At 46.3% G+C, this 23,383-nt stretch overlaps 1 protein-coding gene across 1 annotated transcript in view; it reads right to left on the reverse strand.

The window, feature by feature from the left end:
* Positions 1–23,383, reverse strand: part of LOC108533310 (eyes absent homolog 2-like) — a 204,508-nt gene that overhangs the window by 75,336 nt on the left and 105,789 nt on the right. Inside the window, exons 3-4 of the mRNA XM_017877888.1 lie at positions 13,776–13,821; positions 9,577–9,719 (exon numbers count right to left, since the gene is read on the reverse strand). Of these exons, the coding sequence (XP_017733377.1) occupies positions 9,577–9,719; positions 13,776–13,821 (189 nt within the window). The remainder of the gene's footprint in view (positions 1–9,576; positions 9,720–13,775; positions 13,822–23,383) is intronic.

Raw genomic sequence — 23,383 nt, forward strand, 5'->3', positions numbered from 1 at the left:
CCACCAGCCCATGCTACCTGCCAGCTTGGTAGGTATGCAAGCCTGCGGCCCACTACTCCACTGAGTAGTGCCGTGTATGGCTTAAACGTCCATTAGGATTTTGGGCAAAGGTGTGAAATGAACCACCCTTCCTCTGCAAAGATGATGTCACTTAACTGTGAGACACACTCTCCAATCTCTTGGGGGGGACCTGCTTATCCCAAGGCCACAGTTACAAATCTGCCTTCTGCTTCAGCAAAACGTGGCACGCTTAGCTAAAGCATAGGTACTAATTCCATGAACAACTGGCTGAGAAAGGGACTGTGTTGAGGAGGTGAGGCTAACCATCATCAGCTCATTCACTTAATTTTTATCGAAACTGTAATGAATGCATTGTAGAAAATTCCAATAGTACAAAAGGCATAAAGTATCTCTTCCTATCCCTGACCTCAAATCCCAGCTCTTCTGCCTATAGGCAACCACAATTACCAGCTTTACGGAACACAATTCACTTCCAGACAAGTTCTGTGCATATACCAACTTACGTATATAATATACATATGTAATGTAGATACCTATTCCATCTTTTAAAAAATAAACTGCAGTATTCTATAAATTCTGTTCTTCATTTTCTTTTTTTCTTTTACTGCTTCACAATATGTGATAATGATCATTCTTCATGAGCTTATAAAGTTCTTCCTTACTTTGTATTGATGGCTGCGTGACATTCTAATGTGTGGTTTCCCCATCATTTAACCAGTTTCCTGTTCATTAACTTTTGGGTGGTTTTTAGATTTTATGACTCTAATTTAAGCTGCAGCAAATACACACATAACACACACACATGCAGCAAATGTGTATATATACACACATACATACATGCAGAAAATATATTTAATATATAGATGTACCTATATGCATATACATATGTATTTGCTGCATCTTATAGTCATCACACCACACACACACATTTTGTGCACACGTGCAAGTCTTTTAGGTAAATTCCCAGTGGCTGGATTCACCGAGTCCAGGGCAAGAGCGTCTTAAATTTTCTTGGATGTTGCTGAATGGTGCTCCCTACATTGTAGGTGACATTCTCTCCAAGCACTGAGTGAGCCCTGCTTCTCCACAACCACACCAACTGTGTTATCAAACATTGCTTATCTCTCTGTCTATCTTATGGGTATAAAACAGTATCTCATTGCTGTTTAAAATTTCATTTCTTTCAAGAACACTTCTAGTTCTGCTGATGGTTTTCTTATTGAAATTACCTCCTTCTTACCCTGTCAACCCCACAAAATAAGAGAATGCTTAGTAAGGTAAAGACAGATAGATTATGAGTTAGGAAATCTGGGCTGGAGTCCTAGATGGTTTGCTTCATTGATTGGTGACCTCGAAAGTTTCTCCTGCAACCCCAGGTTGGAGGCCTCCTTTCTTGTGAAATGATGGGTTGTTAGGAAATTAAAGAGGAAAGAATGAACACATAAAGGCTCTGAACGAAGTAATTAAAGCACACATCTCTTTTATCCTCACATCAGTCTCATGAAACAGGCAATATAGTACTTCTCTCATTTTAAAGATGTGAGAATTGAGATTGCCAATCCATTGGACTGGGGTCTTGCAATTGGCAGATAACTCTGAAGTCAAGGTTCCTTATCTTGATGCTTCTCAATAATAGGTGTGAGGGGTTTTAAGCCATTGATGGTGCCAGACTTTAGTAACAACAATGATGGCAGCAACAAGCAATACGTATACAGCACCTTCTTTTTGCTCAGTCCACCAGGAGTGGTTAATGTTGCATTGGGTACAGTCGGCCTCACTGTGCACCTAAAGTAAAATCTAAACTCTGCAGTGCAGTGACCCCCAAGGCCCTGTGTGGGCTCTGCCCACCCCTCCGACCTCACTGCCTTTCCTGGGCTCCTTTGCTTACTTTGCTCAAGCCATATGCTCAGACACTGTTTGTTTCAGGGATGGGATGGAAAGCCGAAATCGGAAATATCACTGCCTGCTCAGCCAGCTCCCTGGTGATGAAATCCAGGTTGATTCCCGTTTTTACTATTACAATCCAAGATGAAATGGACATACTTCCTCCAGCAATGTCACAGTGTTTGTCTTGATTGGATACAAGACAGAAATTGCTGCAACTAAGGATGCCTACATTGTCCATTTTAAATAGATACGGACAAACTTCAACAATGTCTTTGGACTCAAAGTCTTTGCATATGTTGCTTCCTCTGCCTGGAACCCACACCTCCCTCTTCTCTATTAGGCAAATATTGTTTGCCTAGAAAGGCCTTCTATGACCTAAGTCAGCCCTGAGTAGCATGCAGTTCTCCTGCCTGGCACTCATCCCAGTTCACTGCTGAACCTCTGCTCTCTGTTTAGGCTGGAGGCTCCAGGAGGACGGGGCTGGGTCCCTCTTGTACCCTGAAGTCTCCCCATATGTGGCTCCCTGTCTTGCACACAGTAGGTGCTTAAAAACTGGTGAATGAATGACTATGAAAGAAAAGAAAATAGTTTTTCACCTCTTCTTTTGTTTGCTGAAGTGGTTGGATCATAAAATTCTAATCCATGAGAAAAGAAGAGAATATGAAAATGGTAAAGGCACACGAGGGCCTTCATCCCGTAAGTCTGTTGTCCAGACTGCGGTCCATGCATCAGTCACAAATTCAGAATGAGAAAGTCAGACACTGAGAAGTAAACATGCAGAAACTTTTGCAGCAACTTGGCATTGTTCTGACATCTAAGGCCATTTCTCCAGACTTGTATTTAGTATGCTTTTAAAACATTTTAATTTGGCCCAGTATGGTGGCTCACGCCTGTCATCCCAGCACTTTGGGAGGCCGAGGTGGGTGGATCACTTGAGGTCAGGAGTTCAAGACCAGGCTGGCTAACATGGCGAAACCCCATCTCTAGTAAAAATACAAAAATTAACTGGGAGTGGTGGTGCACACCTGTAATCCCAGCTACTCAGGAGTCTGAGGCACGAGAATTGCTTGAAACTACAAGGTGGAGGTTGCAGTGAGCTGAGATCACGCCACTGCACCCCAGCCTGGGCTACAGAGTAAGGCTTCATCTTAAATAAATAAATAAATATTCTAATTTGATTTTTCTAGCAGTTCATTTTATTTTACAAAATATTAGTCCATAGTGGAATGGCAATTAAAAGCAAAACCTGAAAATTGGTCTTTTAAACCAGATGGAGAAACACTGCTCTAAGAGATTGTGTTCAAAGGAAATCTGGTCATGGTTTGGCCCAGAGACAGACTGATCTCATCAGACCTCCTGCTCCCCAGGCATCTCTGATGAATATCTTCATACCAAAGAGAAAGAGGCCTCCGAAAAGGTGCTCGTGAACTATCTGCAAGTTCCACTGGCTTCCGCTCATGGAAGCACCAAAGTGAGTGTGTGGATTTCAGAGAGGGTGTCAAAAACAGACAGCCACTAAGCATTCATTCACTCATTCACAACTATTAGCTCAGCACCTGCAACAGGCCAGGAGATACAGATCTTGATGCTGGAGATACTGCAGTGGTTGGAGCTTACATGCTAGCGGGAGGAGAATGACAGTAGAAAACAAGTAAAACCCACAGTAGAGGAGAAGCATATGAAATACTTTTTGGGTAACACAAGAGACAACATGATTGGCTCCCAGACTCCCTGGCACTCAGCGGCACACCCTTTTCCCTTCCATCTTATGAACCTCGCACTAACACAATTCTCCAAACATGATTAAATCTTTTGGACTCCATTTAGAGTCTTATGGTGCTAAAAAGAAGAATGAAGTAGGGAAGGATGTAGCAAAGTTGGTCAAGGGGAGTCGGGATTTGAAATTTCAAACAGAGTGATCCGGAAAGGTCCCATGGAGGATGAGGAAGAGGTCCCATGGAGGAAGAGACATTTGAACAAAGACCTGAAGGAAGCAAAAGAGAAAGATTTGTGGGTACCCGAAGGAATACCTGTCCAGGCAGAGGGAAGGCATGTGCGAAGGTCCTGAGATAGGAGCGTACTCGGTATGTTGGATGAATTAACAGCAAGGAAGCCAGTGAGGCTGGAGTGGGGTGAGGGCTGGGGAGAGGGTGAGTGATGAGGTCAGAAAGATCATCAGGATGGGGATGGGGCAAAGATACTGCAGTGGAAAACCTTTGGCTTTGATCCTGAGAGGGGCCCTGGAGGGATCTGAGCAGAGGAGAGACAGGAGATGGTTTGTTTGTGTTTAAAATATCAACAGCCCCCTGAGCAGGTGCTCAGTGATGTGAATTCTGGATCAGCCCATGGCACTTGGCACAGTCCAGAGTCCTCGTTTCCTGTCCTGGCTCTGGGATATCACTGAGGCAGGTGCCCTCTGCTTTCCAAGCCTCAGTTTCCTCATGACTACAATGAGGGTTTTGGACCAAATGAGCGCTTCCCTATCTTCAATGTTGTGCACCATTTGCTTGGTTTTCCCATATCCCAGCACCATCCATATAATGATTCATTTCATGTTATTTTTAAACATCAGGCCAGGCATGGTGGCTTATGCCTGTAATCCCAGCACTTTGAGAGGCCGAGGCAGGCAGATCATTTGAAGCCAGGAGTTCAAGACCAGCCTGGAAAACATGGTGAAACTAAAAATACAAAAAATTAGCTGGGTGTGGTGGCACACATATGTAATCCCAGCTATTCAGGAGGCTGAGGCAGGAGTATCGCTTGAACGTGGGAGGCAGAGGTTGTAGTGAGCCGAGATCATGCCACTGCACTCCAGTCTGGGTGACAGAGAGAGACTGCATCCCCCCCCAAAAAAAAATCAGCTCAATTTTAAAACTATTTGCTTGCCTTAAGCAATAATGACCAAGAAATCACAGGTTCCACACACACACACACACACACACACACACACACACACACACACACAGATATAAAGTACATATTAAAATAAATATATAACTACATTTTTTTTTGAGACAGGATTTCACTCTGTCACTCAGGCTGGAATGCAGTGGCACGCTCACGGCTCACTGCAGCCTCGACCTCCCAGGCTCAAGTGATCCTCCCATCTCAGTCTCTCTAGTAGCTGGGACCACGTGTGTACCACCACGCCCGGTAGTTCTGGAGACTCAGCACCCAGAGGCTTTGAAGCTTCCATCTTCAGCCTGCTGGAATCGGAGCCCACCATGCCTGAAGAAACCCAGGAGGAAGTACCACATGAGAGGGAGGCCCCAGCGTGCCATCGCCATCGAGGCAGCCCCAGCCCACCTGCTGGCTGAGCACAGCAGCGTGAGAAGGACTGTGGGAGACCAGCAACAGGCCCACCTGGCCAGCCCACAGAAATAATTCGTCAGTGTTGTTTTAAGCCACTAAATTCTGCAGTGGCTTTTTACACAGCCAGAGACAACAAAAATTCTTTACCATTATCCAGGATAGTGAAGAATGGTTATACCCCATGACCCAGAAATTCCTCTCGTAGGTTTTCACCCCTGGGAAATGCACAAAGATGCTGATCGCAGCATCCTATGAAATGAGAAACACAGCCTTAAAAGACTATCTAAAGAATGAGTAAATAAATTATGGTGCAGTCAAGTAGTGGAATATTATACAGTAGTAAAAATGAATGAACTACAGCTACTTGTATGAATATGGATACATTTTACAGACATAATGTTGGGTGGAAAAAGCAAGCTGCTAAAGAATCTGTACTAAAAGACACAAAGCAGGTAAATTTTTAAAAATGCTTAAAATACTCTACATTAAAGGTCAGCAAACTCCAGCCCATAGGCCAAATGTGATCTGCTATTCATTTTTGTAAACAAAGTTTTTTGAGACATAGTCATTCGTTTATGCTTTGTCTATGGCTGCTTTCATGATACAACGGCAGAGCTGAGTGGTTGAGATAGAGACTGTGTGGTCTGCTGAGACAAAAATATTTACTATGTGGCTCTTTATAGAAAAGTTTGCTGATCTCTTCTACATAAAGAAGTGCGGGGAATGATAAACATGAAATTTGGGGCACAGCAATCTTTGAGAGGAAAGGAAGGCCACCTCCCTTTATTTTTTAAATTGAACGGTCAGTTCATAGGTGTCGTAGTATCACTCTACTACGTATGTCTTTAATATTGCATAATAAATTGAGGAAAAAATACTCAATACTCTGTCCTTGTCTCTAGTTTGCTCAATTGTGTTATTTCCTGCAGCTATTTAAACAAAGTAAATAGCACTATTTGCCAAGGAGCAATGAAAAAAGTTTCCTGACAAGATCCAACAAGGTTTGTCCAGACGATGAACAAACACGGCTTGCTCAGGCACAGGCAGATATAAAGGGAAACGGCTTTTCATCCACCTGTTATTGTTCAGTGACATGGACATTCTGTGTGTGTGTGTGTGTGTGTGTGTGTGTGTGTGTGTGTGTCAGCCTCGCTTCTACTGGGACAGGTGACATTTGTTGAGCATTTCTCTTGGGGTGGGCCCTGGTAAGGAAGCCCTTCATTAGATCAGGGTCATGGACCAAATCTGGTCCCCTGCCCGTTTGTGTAAATAAAGTTTTATTGGAACGCAGATACACACATTAGTTTACATATGGTCTGGCTACTTTCATGCCACAATGGCAGAGCTGAGTAGTTGTGATAAAGATCATATGGATCACAAAGTAGAAAATATTTACGACCTGTGCCTTTACAGAAGAAGTTAGCCAACCCCTGGTGTAGATGATCTCATTTAATCCTCCCAGCAATCATGAGAGGGGTAGACTTAGTATTACTCCTATTGTATGAACGTGCAAACTGAGGTTTAGGAAGGGGAGGCTGCTCCCTCAGAGTCTTGCAGCCTGCAACAGGCAAGGGTGGGATGTGAATCCCGGCAGCAGAGTTCCAGGACATGTGCTCTTATCATCTACACTGTATCATCCAGGAACAGACGCTCCAAAAGTAACTGAGACAGTAAAATAACTTTGCACCAAATTGATTTCCATCTGATGCCATGTTTTGTCTGGGAACAGGGCTAGTTTTCTCTTTTATGTGAAAAAGAATATGGCTTCATTTTTCTTGCCTCTCAGCCAAGCAGGGTAACTTATGTGTGATTGTATTTTAAGCCTTCTAGCACAGGAGGGGAAGAAAGTTAGAAAAGATGCCCACACCTGTTGGCCAAGGTGTGTCATAGGTAATCCCCCAGGATTTACAGAATGCACAGCCAGGCGTCGGAACCCCACGGGTGAGGGCTCGGGGTCCAGAGTCAGGCTACCTGGGCTTAATTCTACCTCTGCCACCAACCAGCTGGGTGACCTTGGGTAAGTTATTTAACCTCTCTGAGTCTCTGTTTCTTTATCGTTCAAGGGAGGATAATGAGGTGACCTTCCTCGTAGGGTTGAGGTAGGGATTAAAGGAATTAGTGGAAATAAATCAGTGTGAGTGACAGGAAGTCAACGATGGTGACGATTACTAAGCCTGGTCTGATGCCTCGACAGGACCTATCAATTCCGCCTCTAGAGTTGCTCTTGATTCTGTCTACATGTGTCTGTCCGCTGCCATGGCCTCGCCCCAGGCCTCCAACATTTCCTGCTCCAGGCTTCATCTGTCTCCCAACCGGCCTTCCTGCTTCTCTTCCTGATTACATCTGAGCCAGACACACCACAGCAGCCAGCGTGATCTTTAAAACCTAGGCTGGGCACGGTGGCTCATGCTTGTCATTGCAGCACTTTGGGAAGCAGAGATAGGAGGATTGCTTGAGGCCAGAAGTTCAAGACCAGCCTGGGCAACAAAGTGAGACCCTGTCTCTACAAAAAAGTAAAAAAAAATAGCCAGGGGAGGTAGTAAGTGCCTGTAGTCCCAGCTACTCATGAGGGCGAGGGAGGAGGACTGCTTGAGCCTGGGAGATAGAGGGTACAGTGAGCTATGATTGCACCATGGCACTCTAGCCTGGAAGACAGAGCCAGACCCTGTCTCTAAAAATAATAAAAATAAGAATAAAAATTTAAAAAACCCCACGTAAGTTGCATCCTATTACTCACTGCTTATAAACCCTCTAGTGGCTTCCAGTCTCACTTGGAACAGAACCCCAAATCTTTCCTGGGCCTTGGAGGCCCCACCCACCTCACTCACCTCATCTCCCATCGTGCTCTAGCCATTGGTCTTCTCAGAATTGCCAAGTTCCTCCCCATTCCCAGGGGCTGCCCCTCTGCCTGGACGCTCTCCTGTCTATGCCTGCACATGGCCCTCTCTCAGTTCTCAGCCGAATTCGTTCCTTATTTAAAGGTCTTTCCCGGCCCTAGAATGTAAAACAAGTCTTTGCTTCCTTTATGCCATGCAACATAATTTGAAATTACACATACAGATTTAAAAATCTGGGGCCAGGTACACTGTTGTTTCTTCCTGCCTCCTTTTCCTTTGTGAACCACCCCTTCCTCACCTTCACATCAGTTGTTTTGGGTGAGGCTGATCTGACCCCTGGTTCTGTGGGTGGACATGTGGCCAAATATGGCCACCCACAGCACCAGTCTTCTTGGATGGATATGGGAGTCCAGTAGAGAAATTCCTGGGACTCTGCAGGAAGTCCTAGACAGTGGGGGCTCTCTTTTTGGGCGGGGGCAGTGCAGCCTGAAACTGCCAGGGCTGTCTTTGCCACCACAGTGGGAGAGACTGCCTGAGCCTGAGGTCCACAGATAGGGAAGCAGAGGCTGAGTCCTGATATCATTCCTTGAGGACCTGGACCCAGGCCTGCCTGAAGCCAGTGCCCTAGGTTTTCCCAGCTACATACGCAATAAACTCCTGTTTCCTCCAGCTGATTAGCTTGGGTTTTTGTCACTTGCTGCTAAAAGGGCTTTGGTTAAGATATCAGCTAGGAGGGAACAGCTTGACTCAAGGTCAGAGGCAAGGGCAGGTGGGCATGGACGGTGAGCCAGTTCGCAAGTCTTCAGTTCTTAGCTGTAAGATGTGAACAGTCAAGGGTGGGAGGTCTGTTGTTTCTGCCTCGTCCCCCACCACATCCATTTCTCCTTCTTCCAATACTACCACTCTGTTTTCCTTTAAGAAAACCACCCCTCCTGCATAGATAATCCACAGGCTTCAGCTTCCTTATCTCCATCACCCTGTTCTCCTTGCCTTGCTATAAGCATCGTCATATGGCCCAACTTGGGCCAATGAGGGCTAATATGGGATTCTGTTGGAACTCCTGGGAAAGATGAGCTCTCCTTCCACTAGGCATGTGGAGCTAAAAGGATGCAAACCTTGAGTGGACAGGCACCATCTCTGCTGTCACGCAGGGAGAACTTGCTGGGAGCATCTGAAGATGGAAAGAGACTTACTCCTCGTGATGACACTTTAGCACCTAGATCAAGCCATACCTGATGAGGGTTGTATCCACAGATCTCTCTGTACGCAAATCATTCAGTTCCGATTTTCCCTAAACCAGCTTGGGTTCAATTTCCAATTCTTGCCATCAAAAAGGGTCTTGATATTATAGTCTATAGAATTTGAACCATATTTAAAGTGTTACTCTTTTCCCTTTATCTCTAATCCAGAATCAGGTTGGTTGTGTTTATCAATCCACATTTAGCTGAGACAATAGTGCAGAACAAAGACCATGATTTGGGGACCGGAAGAGGAGAGTAAGGAGTTGTTTGCTACTCACTGTAGGAAGGGATTCCATAGGCTTGTGCTGGAGGTGGGTAAGCTGTATAGGGGGTAGCCTGCTGGATCCCCGCACTGTATTGCGTCTGGCCGTAGGCTGCCATGGCTGTGGAAGACTGGCTGGGGAGGACACGTGGGCAAGATCTGTGTGGAAAGAGAGAAGATTAAATCTCCAAGCCCAGTCTGGCACCCCTTCTTCCTTATCTTGATATCAACACCCCTCTTTGGGGTTCTACTCTTTCCAGAGCAGAGACAACGTACATGTTCACCAAATTCCATTTCATTTTCCTCTTCCAGGGAAGCAGGAAGATCACATTTTCTGTCTCCTGTACAGTCAGATTCAGCTGTGACTGGGTTCAGCCCCATAGAATGTAAATAGATATGCTGTGAGCCACTCGCAGGCCTGGCCAATGAACACATCCCCTGCAACCCTCCTGTCCTTTCTTCGCTTTTGACAGCAACTGTGGAGAGCACAGGTTAAGATGGCAGAGCCATAATATGGAAACACCCTGGATCCCTGAGTCAGCTTGTGGAGGAGAGAGAGCTGCCCTGGAGGGTTTCACCCCATCCACATTGGACTTCATGTGAGTAAGAAACAAACCTTTGTTGTGTGAAGCCACTGAGATGTCGAGGTTTACTGATTACTGTAGCATAGCCTATCCTACCCCGATTGTCCTAATTTAGATACCTTCTCAATTGACTGCAGCTTTAACAGGACTGTCAATCAAGATGTCTTGCTCTTAGCTAAGGGGTGGGGACATGATGCAAGATCCTCCAATCAGACTCTGTCTTGGGAATTTAAATCCTCCATATTGCTTGAATGCTGAATCTGTCCTATTCTTAATCTCTCTCAAGGCCTGATTATTTCATTTATGTTGTGAGCTACTCCAGATATTCCCCCAAAAGTTCTTTTAGACTTATATCAGCCAGAGTTGATTTCTGTTGCTTGCAACCAAAGATCACAAATGGGTTCTCTACTCCATGGAGAACAACAGGTTCTATAATGGGCTAGGATGTACAGGGTTCCCTACTTAAGATATTTGTACTGTGGGTGCTGCCAAGCACTGTGTTTTTTACTAAGGGTTGGGAATTATGTCACATGCAACTGGTATGTACATTATATATCATGGATGCTCTTATGAAATTCCTGGGGTGGAGGCTCTTATCTCTCCTGGTTTAGAGATGAGGAAACCAAAGCTCAGAGAGCTGAAAACACAGCTACAAAGTGGTAAATACAGAGCTTAAATGAAGGAGTCTGACTGCAGAGCCCATGCTTGGAACCATGAATCTGCTATTTCTCACAGGACTGGGATTCATCCAGCCCTGCAGATAGCAATAAATAAAGTCAAGGTGAGTTGTTCAAACACATAAGGGAGCAAAATGGTGGCCTAGGGGCCACATCCAGTCCACAGATCCATGGATATAATTTCTTTGGCCACTGAAGTTATTTTTTTTTCCTAATTTGAAATTGTTGCTAATATTTGAAAACCAGGTTACATGCACACGTACACACACACATGCACGCACACGCAGGCATGCACACACACACACTCGCTTTGTCTCCCTTCTCTTGAAAACCAGGTGCTTCAGCATACCTGGGTCTGCACTCCTGTGTGGTGCTATCAATAAGCTGGATTTGAGCAGCAGCCACTTCTTGAGACCGAATCACACCCTGTCTGCAACAATCCCTACAAGGGCCACTTCCCTTAGTGGTAAAGGTAGTTAATTCTCATGCCTACGTGCCAGGCACTGTCCTAGTTACTTCATGTGAATTGGCTCATTTAAACTCCACCACAACTGTGACAAGTCTTGGGGGTAATTTCTGTTTCTATCCCCATTTTACAGGTAAGAAGACAGAGGCAGAAAGGTGAATAACACGTCACAAGAACACGGCTGATACAGAATTTGAACCCTGGCTCCAGAGGCCACACCCTTAACCCCTCGGCTCTGCCACCCTCCCCCAGACACCACAACTATGATGCGTCTAATTATCATAACCGGGTTAAGCGTACAGGTAAATGTTGATGAGATTCCTCAATCTGTGTCTGATTCAATGTTGGTTACATGACGTCACTTTTGTTAAAGCCTGTTTGCTTCCAGAGTTCCTCCTCCACCTGAGGCCTCACAGCAGGTGAGTGCAAAAGTTTATGGAATTATAAACAGATGTCCCTATGCCCGTCTTTCTTTTTGACTACTGCCATGATAAAGGGTTATTTGGGGGAACCTGTTGCAAAATGCATAAGAAACTCATTTGAGCTGGAGATGTCAGTCCCAGTCCTGCAAGGCGTCTCATTCATCAATATTTCGGCTCTCTGGGGCACTGAGAAGCATGCAACCTGCAGAGCAGACAGCCTTATTTGAAAATGTTCCCAATTCACACCCTTCCTTAGAAGAGAAATAGAAGCTGGAGACCCAAGCCTATCAACTCCTGCTTGCCATCAAAACCCATTCAAGTGGCTCAGATTAAACAGGGGCTAAAGTTAAAACCCAGAGGAAGGATGGTGGAGCTTTCTAACTCTGAGGCCTTAAAAAAGTTAGGTAGATTTAACAGTCCTCGGTTGCTACTAATACTCCCCAAAACATCTTCTGGAGGGAAAGGAAGGCAAAGAAAATGCCTTCCTTATCAACAGCTGCTCCAATGTTGGAGAAGAAGGATGATTTCCAGATGCTGAGAAGCTCACCACCTAGCCTGAGGGGCACCCAGGGCATGGCATGCAGCAGCAGGCTCAGGATGGCTGCTCCCAAGGGCAGCACCCAGAGGGCTCTGGGCAAGGCCATCCCAGCACTGAGCTCCCACTGCCCCAGCATGTGCCTGTGGTGGAGCATTTATGGCACCAGGTTGAGATCTCTGATTTCCTGGTTTAGCTTGCCCACTAGACTAGCTCTCCAGGGGCAGAGACTGCATCTCATCCATCTCCGAGTTTCCAGGGCTCAATGTGGGGTTAGGTACTGAGGAGTGATGTGTGAGTGGTAGAGGAGGAAGAAAGCATGCATGCACGCGTATGTTCATTGCAGCACTATTTACAACAGCTAAGACATGGAATCATCCCAAATGCCCATCAATGATAGACTGGATAAAGAAAATGTGGTATATGTACACCATATGCAGCCATTTAAAAGGACATATGCAGCCATTTAAGAGGAACAAGATCATGTCCTTTGCAGGGATATAGATGAAGCTGGAAACCCTTATCCTCACCAAACTAACACAGGAACAGAAAACCAAACACTGCATGTTCTCACTTACAAGTGGGAGCTGAACAATGAAAACACATGGACACAGGAAGGGGTACAACACACACTGTGGCCTGTTGGGGGAGGGCAGGGGACAGGGAGAGCATCAGGAAGAATAGCTAATGCATGCGAGTTTAATACCTAGGTGATAGGTTCCCAGGTGCAGCAAATCACCATGGCACATGTTGACCTATGTAACAAACCTGCATGTTCTGCATGTGTATACTGGAACTTAAAATAAAATAAAGAAATAATGAAAGCAGGAAGGGGAAAAAGGAGAGAGAGGTGGAGAGAAAAGGATGAGGGACAAAAGGGGAAGGAAGAGGAAGGGAAAGAGAAAAAGGGAGAGAGAAATAAGGATAGAAAGAAGGGAGCCTGTAATCCCAGCTACTTGGGAGGCTGAGGCAGAATTGCTTGAACCTGGTAGGCAGAGGTTGCAGTGAGCCGAGATTGCGCCACTGCACTCCAGCCTGGGTGACAGAGCAAGACTGTGTTGGGGTTGGGGGGAGGGAAAGAAGGGAGGTTGAAAAGAAGGGAAAGGAAAGGAATGAGGAAAGGAGAGAAAAAGACGGCAGGGGGTGGGGAAGGGAGGAAGAAATTGAGAAATTTCCTATGCATGGGAAAGGAGAGGAAGGGGAGAAAGAAAAGAATTTTTAAAAAAGAATGAAGAGAAGAAAGAAGAAAATAATAGCTAAGACTCTGAGGACACTCTGCTCCAGGCCCCATTCTAAGTGTGTTTTACCTGCTTTTGCTGTTTCATGGGGTTAGGCAGGATGACTGTCCCCCTCTCCCAGATGGGAAGGCTCAGGCCCAGGGAGGTGGAGTGACTTGCTCAAGCTCACTCAGCTAGGAAGTGCTGAGGCTGGGATTCCTATTCAGGGAATCTGGCCCTTTCTCTTAACCTCTACCTTCCAAGAGAGAAGAAAAGGAGGGTGTGTGAGCAAGAGACAGGTGAATGGCACTCACCTGGAGAAGAGCTGGGACACTCTCAGGGGGGCTGATCTGGTGATGCCTGGAGGAGAAAAAGAAAAATTGGAAGGGTTTTAGTGATTAGGGTGATGTTCTGCAGAGGTGGTGAGTTCAGACACCACTTAAGCAGGAGCAGACTTGGAGGGGTGCTGCCCGCGGCTTTCTCCACCACAGATGCTTATCTGAGGTGCCACATCTCAGCACTTTTCTTCTTGAGGAGTTCAGAACCCTTTCTAGGTGCGCTTTGTCTCTGGGCAGTTAAGGAAAAATGACATATAAAGAATCCATAGCATCTTGAAACGTCAGAGTAGAGTCCATTTCTCCATCTATGTACAGATGGAGAGACTGAGACAGAAGGAACATGCTTGAGCCAGGTCACATGACTAGGCAGCAGCACAGCTGGGAAGTGGAACAAGCCAGTGCCATTTCCACTCCTGGATGGAAAACCGCTCCCTTCCCTCCTCAAAAGCAATCCCCAAGAACCCCAGCATGGCAGACATCGGCTGGCTTTGCTCATCGTGTATCCATTTCCCTTCTTCTAATGACATCGCTTTGATGTTCCTCCCCTGCCTCCTCACTTCCAGTCCATGTGGTGCAGGTGCAGCTGACCCCAACACTTTAGGGGAAGGAACCTCTTGGATCATCTCCTGAGCTCCACCTAGGGTGGTGGAGCAGAAAGATGGATGAGACCTGGGCTCCTGATGCAGGTACCTTACACCCAATCCCTCGGTATGCAATGTCCAATCATTGATGGGAGGCAATATGCAGGCGGTGATGAAAAGGTGACAGAGTTAAGCTGGGAGAGACATTTGCCAGAGGATAATTTCACATAGGGACAGTGCACTGGGAAGTACTTTTGTGCTCCATCATCTTGAACAATGCAACTCAATGTCCTCACTGCAGAGTCCTGGACAAATTCTAGATAATGTGTGTACTGATGGCAACAGTGTCAACCTGCCAATGCCCACTCCCCGTTCTGTAGGGCAGTGGCCGTGTCATCATCGCACCCTAAGGCTGTGGCGCTCCGAGCCTGTCTCAGCCTCTGTGCTGGAGGCTGAGGAGACCAACGTGCACTTCCAACTCTGCCACTTCCTAGTTATGGGACTTCAGGCAGGTTGCCTTGATCTCTGGGCCTCAGAGCTCCCCCCTCTGCAATGGGGATGAAAATACTTATCTTGCAAGGACAGGAGAGGATGAAATGAGATGATGCTGATAGCCATCATTTACCCAGTGCTTTTCACGTGCCAAGCTCTCTTCTAAATTCTTTACCTGGATTAATTATTTTAATCCTCATAACCACCCTATGAGAAAAGTTCTATTCTCATCCTCAGACGAACAGCTGTAGGCACAGAGATCTTAAGTAACTCACCCAAGGCCACACAGGAAGTATAGCGTGGATCTGTGACCTGAACCCAGGTGGTCTGGCTCTAGAGTCTGTCTTCTCAACCATGACACTACAGCTGACAATGACAGTCATTGTCATAAGAGCAACTGGCATTCACTTAGAGGTTGACTATGTGCCAGGCCCTTGTTAACTGCGTATAGACAGGCTCTCACTGAGTCTTCACAACAGTGCTCTGAGCATGCAACGCTATTAACCCCATTGTACAGATGAAGAAACCGGGGCTCCGAAGGTCAGGTGCCTTGTTCAAGTCACACAGCCATGGGCAAGGGAACTGGGACTTGAACCCAAAAGCTGTGTGAGTCCAAGGTCAACACTCTTAATTCCCTCCCTCTGGCTGAGCAAAACTCTGTTCAAGTCCCAAACCACTGGGGTCGGGGCGGGGGTGGTGGTCTTGAAGTTCATTTAGAGAGTCATAACTGGAATTAAGGAGAATTGCCTATTTTATGATATACGATAGCAGCATGTATCGCCCATAGTAAGAAGGAATTGTGTAACACTTTTGTTGCAGGTACAGGTGTGAGAATGTGTTGTGTGTGCATGCGTGTGAGTTCAACAATGCAGAAATATATTTCGCATTATGTATCACATTCCAAGAAAAGGTTAGAATAGCAGCAGCCGAATGTCAAGGAAAGCCCCTGGCACACAGTAGGCACTCACTCAATGCTGATTTCCCTACCCTGGGTTTGCTCCTAGGCGGGGTGTCCTGTACCCCATCACCCCTTCTTCCTCCTCCCGCAGGGTTCGAGAATGAACTGTCTCATTCTGAAGCAGCCACAGTCTCATTCCTGGTAAAAGCCCATGACTTGAGTGCATTTAGTACTGCATAAGTTACTGAATTAAACATTTTGAATGTTTTATTTCATAAATATGTAAATATTCATAAAAATCTAAATCTATGGGAACGACATTCCTATGGGCTCGAATTAACTCGGCATTCCATAAATTGGAGGCAAGCGTCTTTTCTGCCAATCTCCATGGCATGATTTGCATGTTTGCCTCACCCAGCTCCTTTTCAAGCTTCCACCCAGTTCCTCTGAATTGTTGAGCAACCTGCCTTCCCGGGCAGACAGGTTCCCCTCCCCCACTACGCAGACCTGTAATACTCTCCCTTTCCCACCCCAGCAACCTCAGGAAGACTGTGCAAGCGAGAAACAGGCATTTGTAAGTGCAAAGAGATTTTCCTCTGGCAATTGTGTGATTTTTGAAAAACACAGGCTTTTTTTCCTGTTGTCTGCTGGTATCAATCACATTTAACCTTTTCATCCCAGGACACCCGGGGGAATTGAGAAACTGGAGAGTGAGTGTATTAAACTCTATGTGGAATGATCTTCTTCCTCCCTTTCTGCTTCCTTTCTCCATGGTTAGGGTGGTGTGGACTTCATTGATCATCTTTATCATTAATACACATGATAAGACAGGGCTCTCTAAGCTCCTTTCCTCCTTTGGGAGCCTTGGATGGGACAGTGTCAAGGGTGGAGATTCTTTTCTTTGGCACAGAGGTGGGCAGGGACTGCCCAGGAGCAGAGAACACGTTTCTTCTTCTTGCGCACTTGCTGGTGGTCCAGAGCTCTTAGTCCTCAGAGGTCACGTGGACCAGAAAGTCCACCCTGCAGGTGTTGTAGCCAAACGTCATCACAGTACCAGGAAGTAGGCTTGACCAACTGGTGGTTGTGGGCAACGCCAGCCCTGGTGTGACAGGTGGAGAAGTGGGCATCATTGTCACAGTTGCAAGCAACGTGGTCTTCAGTGTAGCCCAGAATTTCTTTCAATGACCCCAGGTGCCTGCATCATCATTTTCTTGATGTCCCTGTGCTCAATAGCTTTTTCTAGATGGCAGGTCAGATCCTGGACAGACACACTGAGGGTGGGGATATAAGAGACTGTATCAGCAAGCTTCCCATTCAGCTCATGAATGACCTTGCCACAGCCTTGGCAGTGCCACTGAATACACTCTGAACAGTCTCATGGTCATCGCACCACAGCTTGCCAGAGGGGCAGAGAGGGCACAGGCAGTGGTCATGTGTACCTTTATGATGCCATGGTTGTCATAGATCCTTTTGGGGGGACAAGCAGATGGCTTGCTGGAAATCTAGAGGGAGTAGGTCACCCCCATCTCGAACACAGGCCATCAGCACAAGGGACAGAGATGATGCCCCTTTGATGCCACTCTTCAGGTGAGCCCCAAGCATCTCTAGGGTGATGAAGGCACCTTCTTCAGTGGCAGCAATGCTGGCAGCAGTGGCCCCCTTTGGAATCTGGTGCCTGGCAGATGGAGATGGACTTCCCACTGATCATAGCTTTCTGTTCTCAACCTTGTTGGTGCCATTGAACTTGCCATGATGGATTCATATCGAACCATGTAGGCTATGAGGTCAAGGTCAACGGAGGAGTCATTGATGGCAACTTAGATCCACTTTGCTGGTAGTGAAAGCAGCTCTAATGAGCTGGCGCCCAGCAGAACCAAATCTGTTTACTCTGAGCTTTGCCCCTTCTTCATCCTCCCCCAGGGCTTGAGAATGGACCCACAGGATAAAGGGGCTGCGGCTAATGCATAATGGGCCAGTTGGCTGCCAAGTAGGGAGGACAGAGTACCTCCTCTATTTCATTCTGAATTTTAAACACTAAGCCTCCTCTTCTTCCCAAGCTTCCTAGGGGTGAGGAGAGAGGGATCAGCTGAGCAGATGGCCACAGCCTCTGGGCTGAGCTCATTCATTCATTCATTCAGTGCCAGGCATGAGTTCAGAACTGGGTTACAATAGCGAGTGTAATCCCCAGTGTTGGAGGAGGGGCCTGGTGGGAGGGGACTGAATCATGGGGATGGATTTTCCCGTAGGTTCATGTTCTCATGATAGTGAGTGAGTTCTATCATGTTCTCATGATAGTGAATTCTCACAAAATCTGATTCTGGTTGTTTAAAAGTGTGTGGCACCTGCCACCCCCTCTCTTCCTCCTGCTCCAGCCATGGAGGATATGCCTGCTTCCCCTTTGCCTTCCACCATGATTGTAAGTTTCCTGAGGCCTCCCGAGCCATGCTTCCTGTACAGCCTGCGGAACTGTAAGCCAGTTAAAAGTCTTTTCTTTATAAATTACCCAGTTTCAGTTATTTCTTTATGGCAGTGCGAGAATGGACTAATACAGTGAGCCAAGGCAGTCAGGGTCCCTGTCTTTATGGAGCTGAAGCCTCCTGTCTAGTGAGTGAGATGGATGACAAACAAATAATCACACAAATGAGTAATTAACTGCAATTATAACAAGGTGCGAAGGAAGCGATGGACATTTGAGACCAGCGCACCTGGAACCAGGATTCACCTGGGGATCTTATTAAAACACAGGCTCTGATTGTTGGTCAAGGAAGCCTCCAGGCGATGCTGATGCTGCAGGTTCACAGACCACACTTTGAGGAGTGAGAGTTTAGACCACTGGCTAATACAATATTACACATCACTAAGCATTATCACAATTTGGGGTTCATAAAAAGAAATCTCCATTTCAGAAGACACAAACTCAAGTGCGTATTGGGGCCACGGAGACAATATAAATGTGCAAAGCAAAAGATCCAGTTTCAAGAGAGGAAATTAAAGCTTCAGTCTGTGTGTACTGAGTGCACACTACATGCAATTGTGTATGTGAGTGACTGTGTGAAGCAACTTACCCGAGGACACACATTCATTCTTGCAGTCAACAAATGTTTATCATGCATCTACTATGGGCCAAGTCTACAACCCATTCTCATAATTTATTGATGTTCTTTCCAAAGAAAACACATAGGCTTAAGGGGTCAGATCCAAATTTAAATCCTGGCTGTGCTGCAATACAGCCATGAGACCTTGTGCCCTTCACCTCTTCCCTCTGAGTCTCAGTTTTCTCATCTGCAAATTGGGGCAATATCTTGCACATATGCAGATGGGACAGGTACCTGGCAAATGGTTAAGTGCTCAGCACAGAGGAGCTATTATTAGCTTCAGCTCTCCTGGGGGCCCTTGGTTAAGCCACTTAAATCCATGAGCCCAATTTGAATGTTCACACTTTTTTCACCTCTCACTGGGAGGATTAAGAAGCTAATGATTCTGAAAGCAGCAACTGCTGTTATGTTGCCTAATTGGACCCCAGGGGCCGGCTTCTAAGGGATCCCCCAGTGAGATGAGACAATTTGTAGAGCCAACGAGATGTCTTGAGGCAGGTCTCTGCTATAAAGGTATACGTCTGTAAATTGTATCAGTTCATCTTCCTCGTGTGGGTGATTTAAATCACTCCCATACTAGGGACAGGGACAGCTGGAAAGACACGATGCTAGGCGTCCAGAAGTGTGTGCCCCAATTCTGACTCTCACTGAGAGGCTCTGTGACCATGGGCAAGCCCTTTGTCTCTTGTGGGAGGTGCCACTGAGGACAGAAAGGAACGAGGCGGCAAGTCCTAGAGTGCGATGGTTTTTGGGAGTCCATAAATACTCCCTCTTTGACTGAAAACATTGCAAATTAATTTTATGCACATTAGAATCACAACAAGACCATCAAAGTCATAACTTTTCATTTCTGGAACTGGTTTAAGTCATCCTTTTAAAATGAATTTATTTCAAAGGAGTTGTTCTAAAGAAACAACAGGCCGGGCACTGTGGCTCATGCCTGTAATCCCAGCACTTTGGGAGGCCAAGGCAGGTGGATCACCTAAGGTCAGGAGACCAGCCTGGTCAACATGGTGAAACCCCGTCTCTACTAAAAATACAAAAATTAGCAGGGCATGGTGGTGGGCACTTGTAATTCCAGCTACTTGGGAGGCTGAGGCAGGAGAATTGCTTGAACCTGGGAGGCAGAGGTTGCAGTGAGCCGAGATCGCATCACTGCACTCAAGCCTGGGTGGCAAGAGTAAAACTCAGTCTCAAAAAAAAAAAAAAACAAAAAAAAACAAATTAGTACCAAGTGGCTGTAGAGGTGGTCTGAATACATGACAGAAAGTGGCTCGAGACTGTGACATTTGTGAGCTACTGCCATCAATGGAAGTTCTTTACCTGTGGAGGCTACGATGGGATTAATAGCACCCTTTACCCCCACAAAACGGGATTTCTGTTCCACACAGGTAGAGGTTGTTCTGGGTGTGAACAACTACAAAAGCCTTAAAGGTGAGAAGGATGAAGCTGACGTGTGGTTCCCCAGGCCAGTACCTGGGCGAAGCTCTGGGCAGCTCAGCCTGGCTTGGACGAAATGAATCAAAACCCATCAGCTCCAGATTGGAACCGGTGAGACTGAAACTGAAAATGAGGTCTTGTCACGCCCAGGGCAGAGGAGGTGCAGGAAGTGAGAGCAGTTCCTTGGAAACACTTAATGAGATTAGAGCATCAGTTTCTGAAAAAATGCATTTGCATTTTAAAAGAAAAATTTTCCTCTATTCAGGGTAACTCCCCACCACCCCTTCCCTGAGACAAGATACAATTCAAATCCATTTTTCCTGTGAATCGTAAAGAATAACAGGTAATATTTCTCAGGTGGTTCCTCCAAACAAACCAGGGTTACTGTGCCAAGGACTGCATGAGCATGATCTCTTTATTCCCCACAACAACCCAGTGAGGAAATTATTATCAGTACGATGCAAATGTAGAAAATGAGGCAGGGGGAAGTGAAGGAAACTTTACTAAGGATTCAGAGCCAATATGCCTCTAAAGTTATCTGGGCTTCCTCAGCACCACTCTGTCTTCATCCACCTACCCTGTCTTCATCCACCCACCCCTTCACTCACCCAGAAATAATTTTTAAGGATCTTCCATGAGCCAGGCACTAAGTTACATGATAAACAGGAATAGAAACTTAAATATGTATATGTATATATGTTTGTATTAATATATGTAAAGTTTTTGGAGCACACTGCTGCCTCAGGGCCTTTGCACTTGCTGTCTTCTCTGTGCATAAGGCTCTTGTTCTGTGTAGCCATGTGGCACCCTCCCTTACCTCCTACAGGTCTTAACTCAAGTGTTATCTTCTCAGGGACCCCTTTTCTAGCCACCCTAACAAAAACTGCAACCCTCCACCCTGGCATTCCTCATCCTCCTCCCCTGCTTTTTTCCTTCACAGCACGCATCACCATGCAACGTGCTGTATACTTCTTTACCATCATCGTCAGCTTTTTGCTTTGTCAGCACCCTAGTGTGGGCTCCATGAGGATAGGGTTTTCCATGCTGTCTCCCTAGTACTTAAAACCATGCCAGGCACATGGCTGATTAAACATTTGTTCAACAAATGAATGAACAAATGAAGGAAGGAAGGGGCAGTTCCTTTCATTAGGAAAGACCTCTCTGATGAGAACTGAGGGAGGGCTGGTCCTGCAGAGCCTGCGTGAAGACTGGTCCAGACAGAGGAAACAGCAGGTGCAAAGGCCCAGGGCACAGAATCATGCTTCTCAGTTAAAGCAAAGGAAAAGGGGCTAGGGGCTGGGCCCAAGGAGCAAAGGTGATAGGGAGGGAGATGAGTTTGGGAGGCTTCCAGGGATAGATAAGTAGGGCCTGGTGGCCAAGGATAAGGAATTCAGATCTTATTCTATACTTTTTAAGCACACTAAGTTTTAACTAAGTGTGCTTAAAAAGTATAGAATAAGTTTTAACTTAATATAAACCACTCCCTGTTTTAACTTATTTCATCCTTACATTGAGTCTGTGAGGTCGGTGGAATAATTACTCTCATTAAACAGATGAGGCAAATGGGTCTCAAGGAGGTTAGGCCACTAGCCAGGGTCCCACGGCCAGTAAGCAGCAGAGGTGAGAATGCAGTGGAAGCCACTGGGGAGCTTCTTGGCTCCACGCTCCCTCCAGAATCCCCCTGAGTGCAGGTCCTGTGACTCACGACTCTCTGGGGTCCTCCTTTGAGTAGGATCTTTGAAGCCACCTAGTAAAGACTCTGTAATAGAAGGCATGACCCAGGAGGAGGGAGAACAGGAGGCCAGGCAGGGGGAGAGGCATAATCCGGCACTTGGCGGTCACGCTCCAGGGTGGAATGTCACCTGCAGAGTTTCTGGAGCTCACCACCTGCCCCATGAGAAAGTGTGTGTGTGTAACCTGACCTCACTGGCGCTACCTGTTCTGAATTTGGGAGCAACCTCTCTCTGCCCCATCGCTTCCACCCTCAAAGCCTTCACCATGGCAGCCAGCTTGTTCCAGGGCAGTAGAAAGGGCACTGACAGCTCCAAGTCACAAAAAGGAGTGTGTCTGTGGATTTCACCACTGTGCGAGAATTGAAGATCTAGGGTCTGGAGACTCTCACGGCTTGGCAGAAAGTGAGTTAGAAATGGTTTACAAGGGGGAACTCTGGAACCAGAGTGCCTGGGTTTGATTCTGGTATGACTTTAACCTGGTTACGTAACTCCTCCATGCCCCAACTTCCATGTCTGTAAAATGGGCTCATAGCCTAGTAGTTGTATAATAATTAAATGAGAAACAGTACAGAGTACTGATCAGGAGAATAAACTCTGAAGTCAGACTATGTAGCTTCAAATCTGGGCTATCTGTGCCATCTCAATCAAGCTGCTTGACCTCTCTGCATTTTGGTTTCCTCATCTGTAAAATGGGGATAATAACAGGACCCACTTTTTAGAGTTGTGAAGATTAAATGAGTTAATAGAGTAACGCCGGGCATATGACAAGTGCCGAATGTTTGCTCTGATGGTGATAAAGAGGGAGGAGGAGAATGAATCTAGAGTTATGTTGCTTTGAACAGTGCCTGGCAGAAAGTAGGTGCTCATAAAAATGAAGGACAAAAGGGAGAGGCAGGGATTCACCTACAGGACAGCTGCCTCTCAGCTCCTACCAGTGGCAGCCAGCAGGCAATGTGGAGTGGAGGCCCAGAGTTGCTAAAGCCTTCAGCCTTTTTTTTTTTTTTTTTTTTTTTTTTGGAGACGGAGTCTCACTCTGTTGCCCAGGCTGGAGTGCAATGGTGCAATCTCGGCTCACTGCAACCTTCACCTCTCAGGTTCAAGCAATTCTCCTGCCTCAGCTTCCCAAGTAGCTGGAATGACAGGCATGTGCCACCATGCCCGGCTACTTTTTGTATTTTTAGTAGAGACAAGGTTTCACCATGTTGGTCAGGCTGGTGTCAAACTCCTGACCTCGTGATTTGCCTGCCTCAGCCTCCCAAAGTGCTGGGATTACAGGTGTGAGCCACTGCTCCTAGCCAGCCTTCATCCTTTTAAGAGAAACTAGAACTCCAGATTTGTATGTGAG

This window comes from Rhinopithecus bieti, unplaced genomic scaffold (assembly GCF_001698545.2).
Source record: "Rhinopithecus bieti isolate Rb0 unplaced genomic scaffold, ASM169854v2 scaffold_10347, whole genome shotgun sequence".
In the NCBI taxonomy this organism is placed as follows: domain Eukaryota; kingdom Metazoa; phylum Chordata; class Mammalia; order Primates; family Cercopithecidae; genus Rhinopithecus; species Rhinopithecus bieti.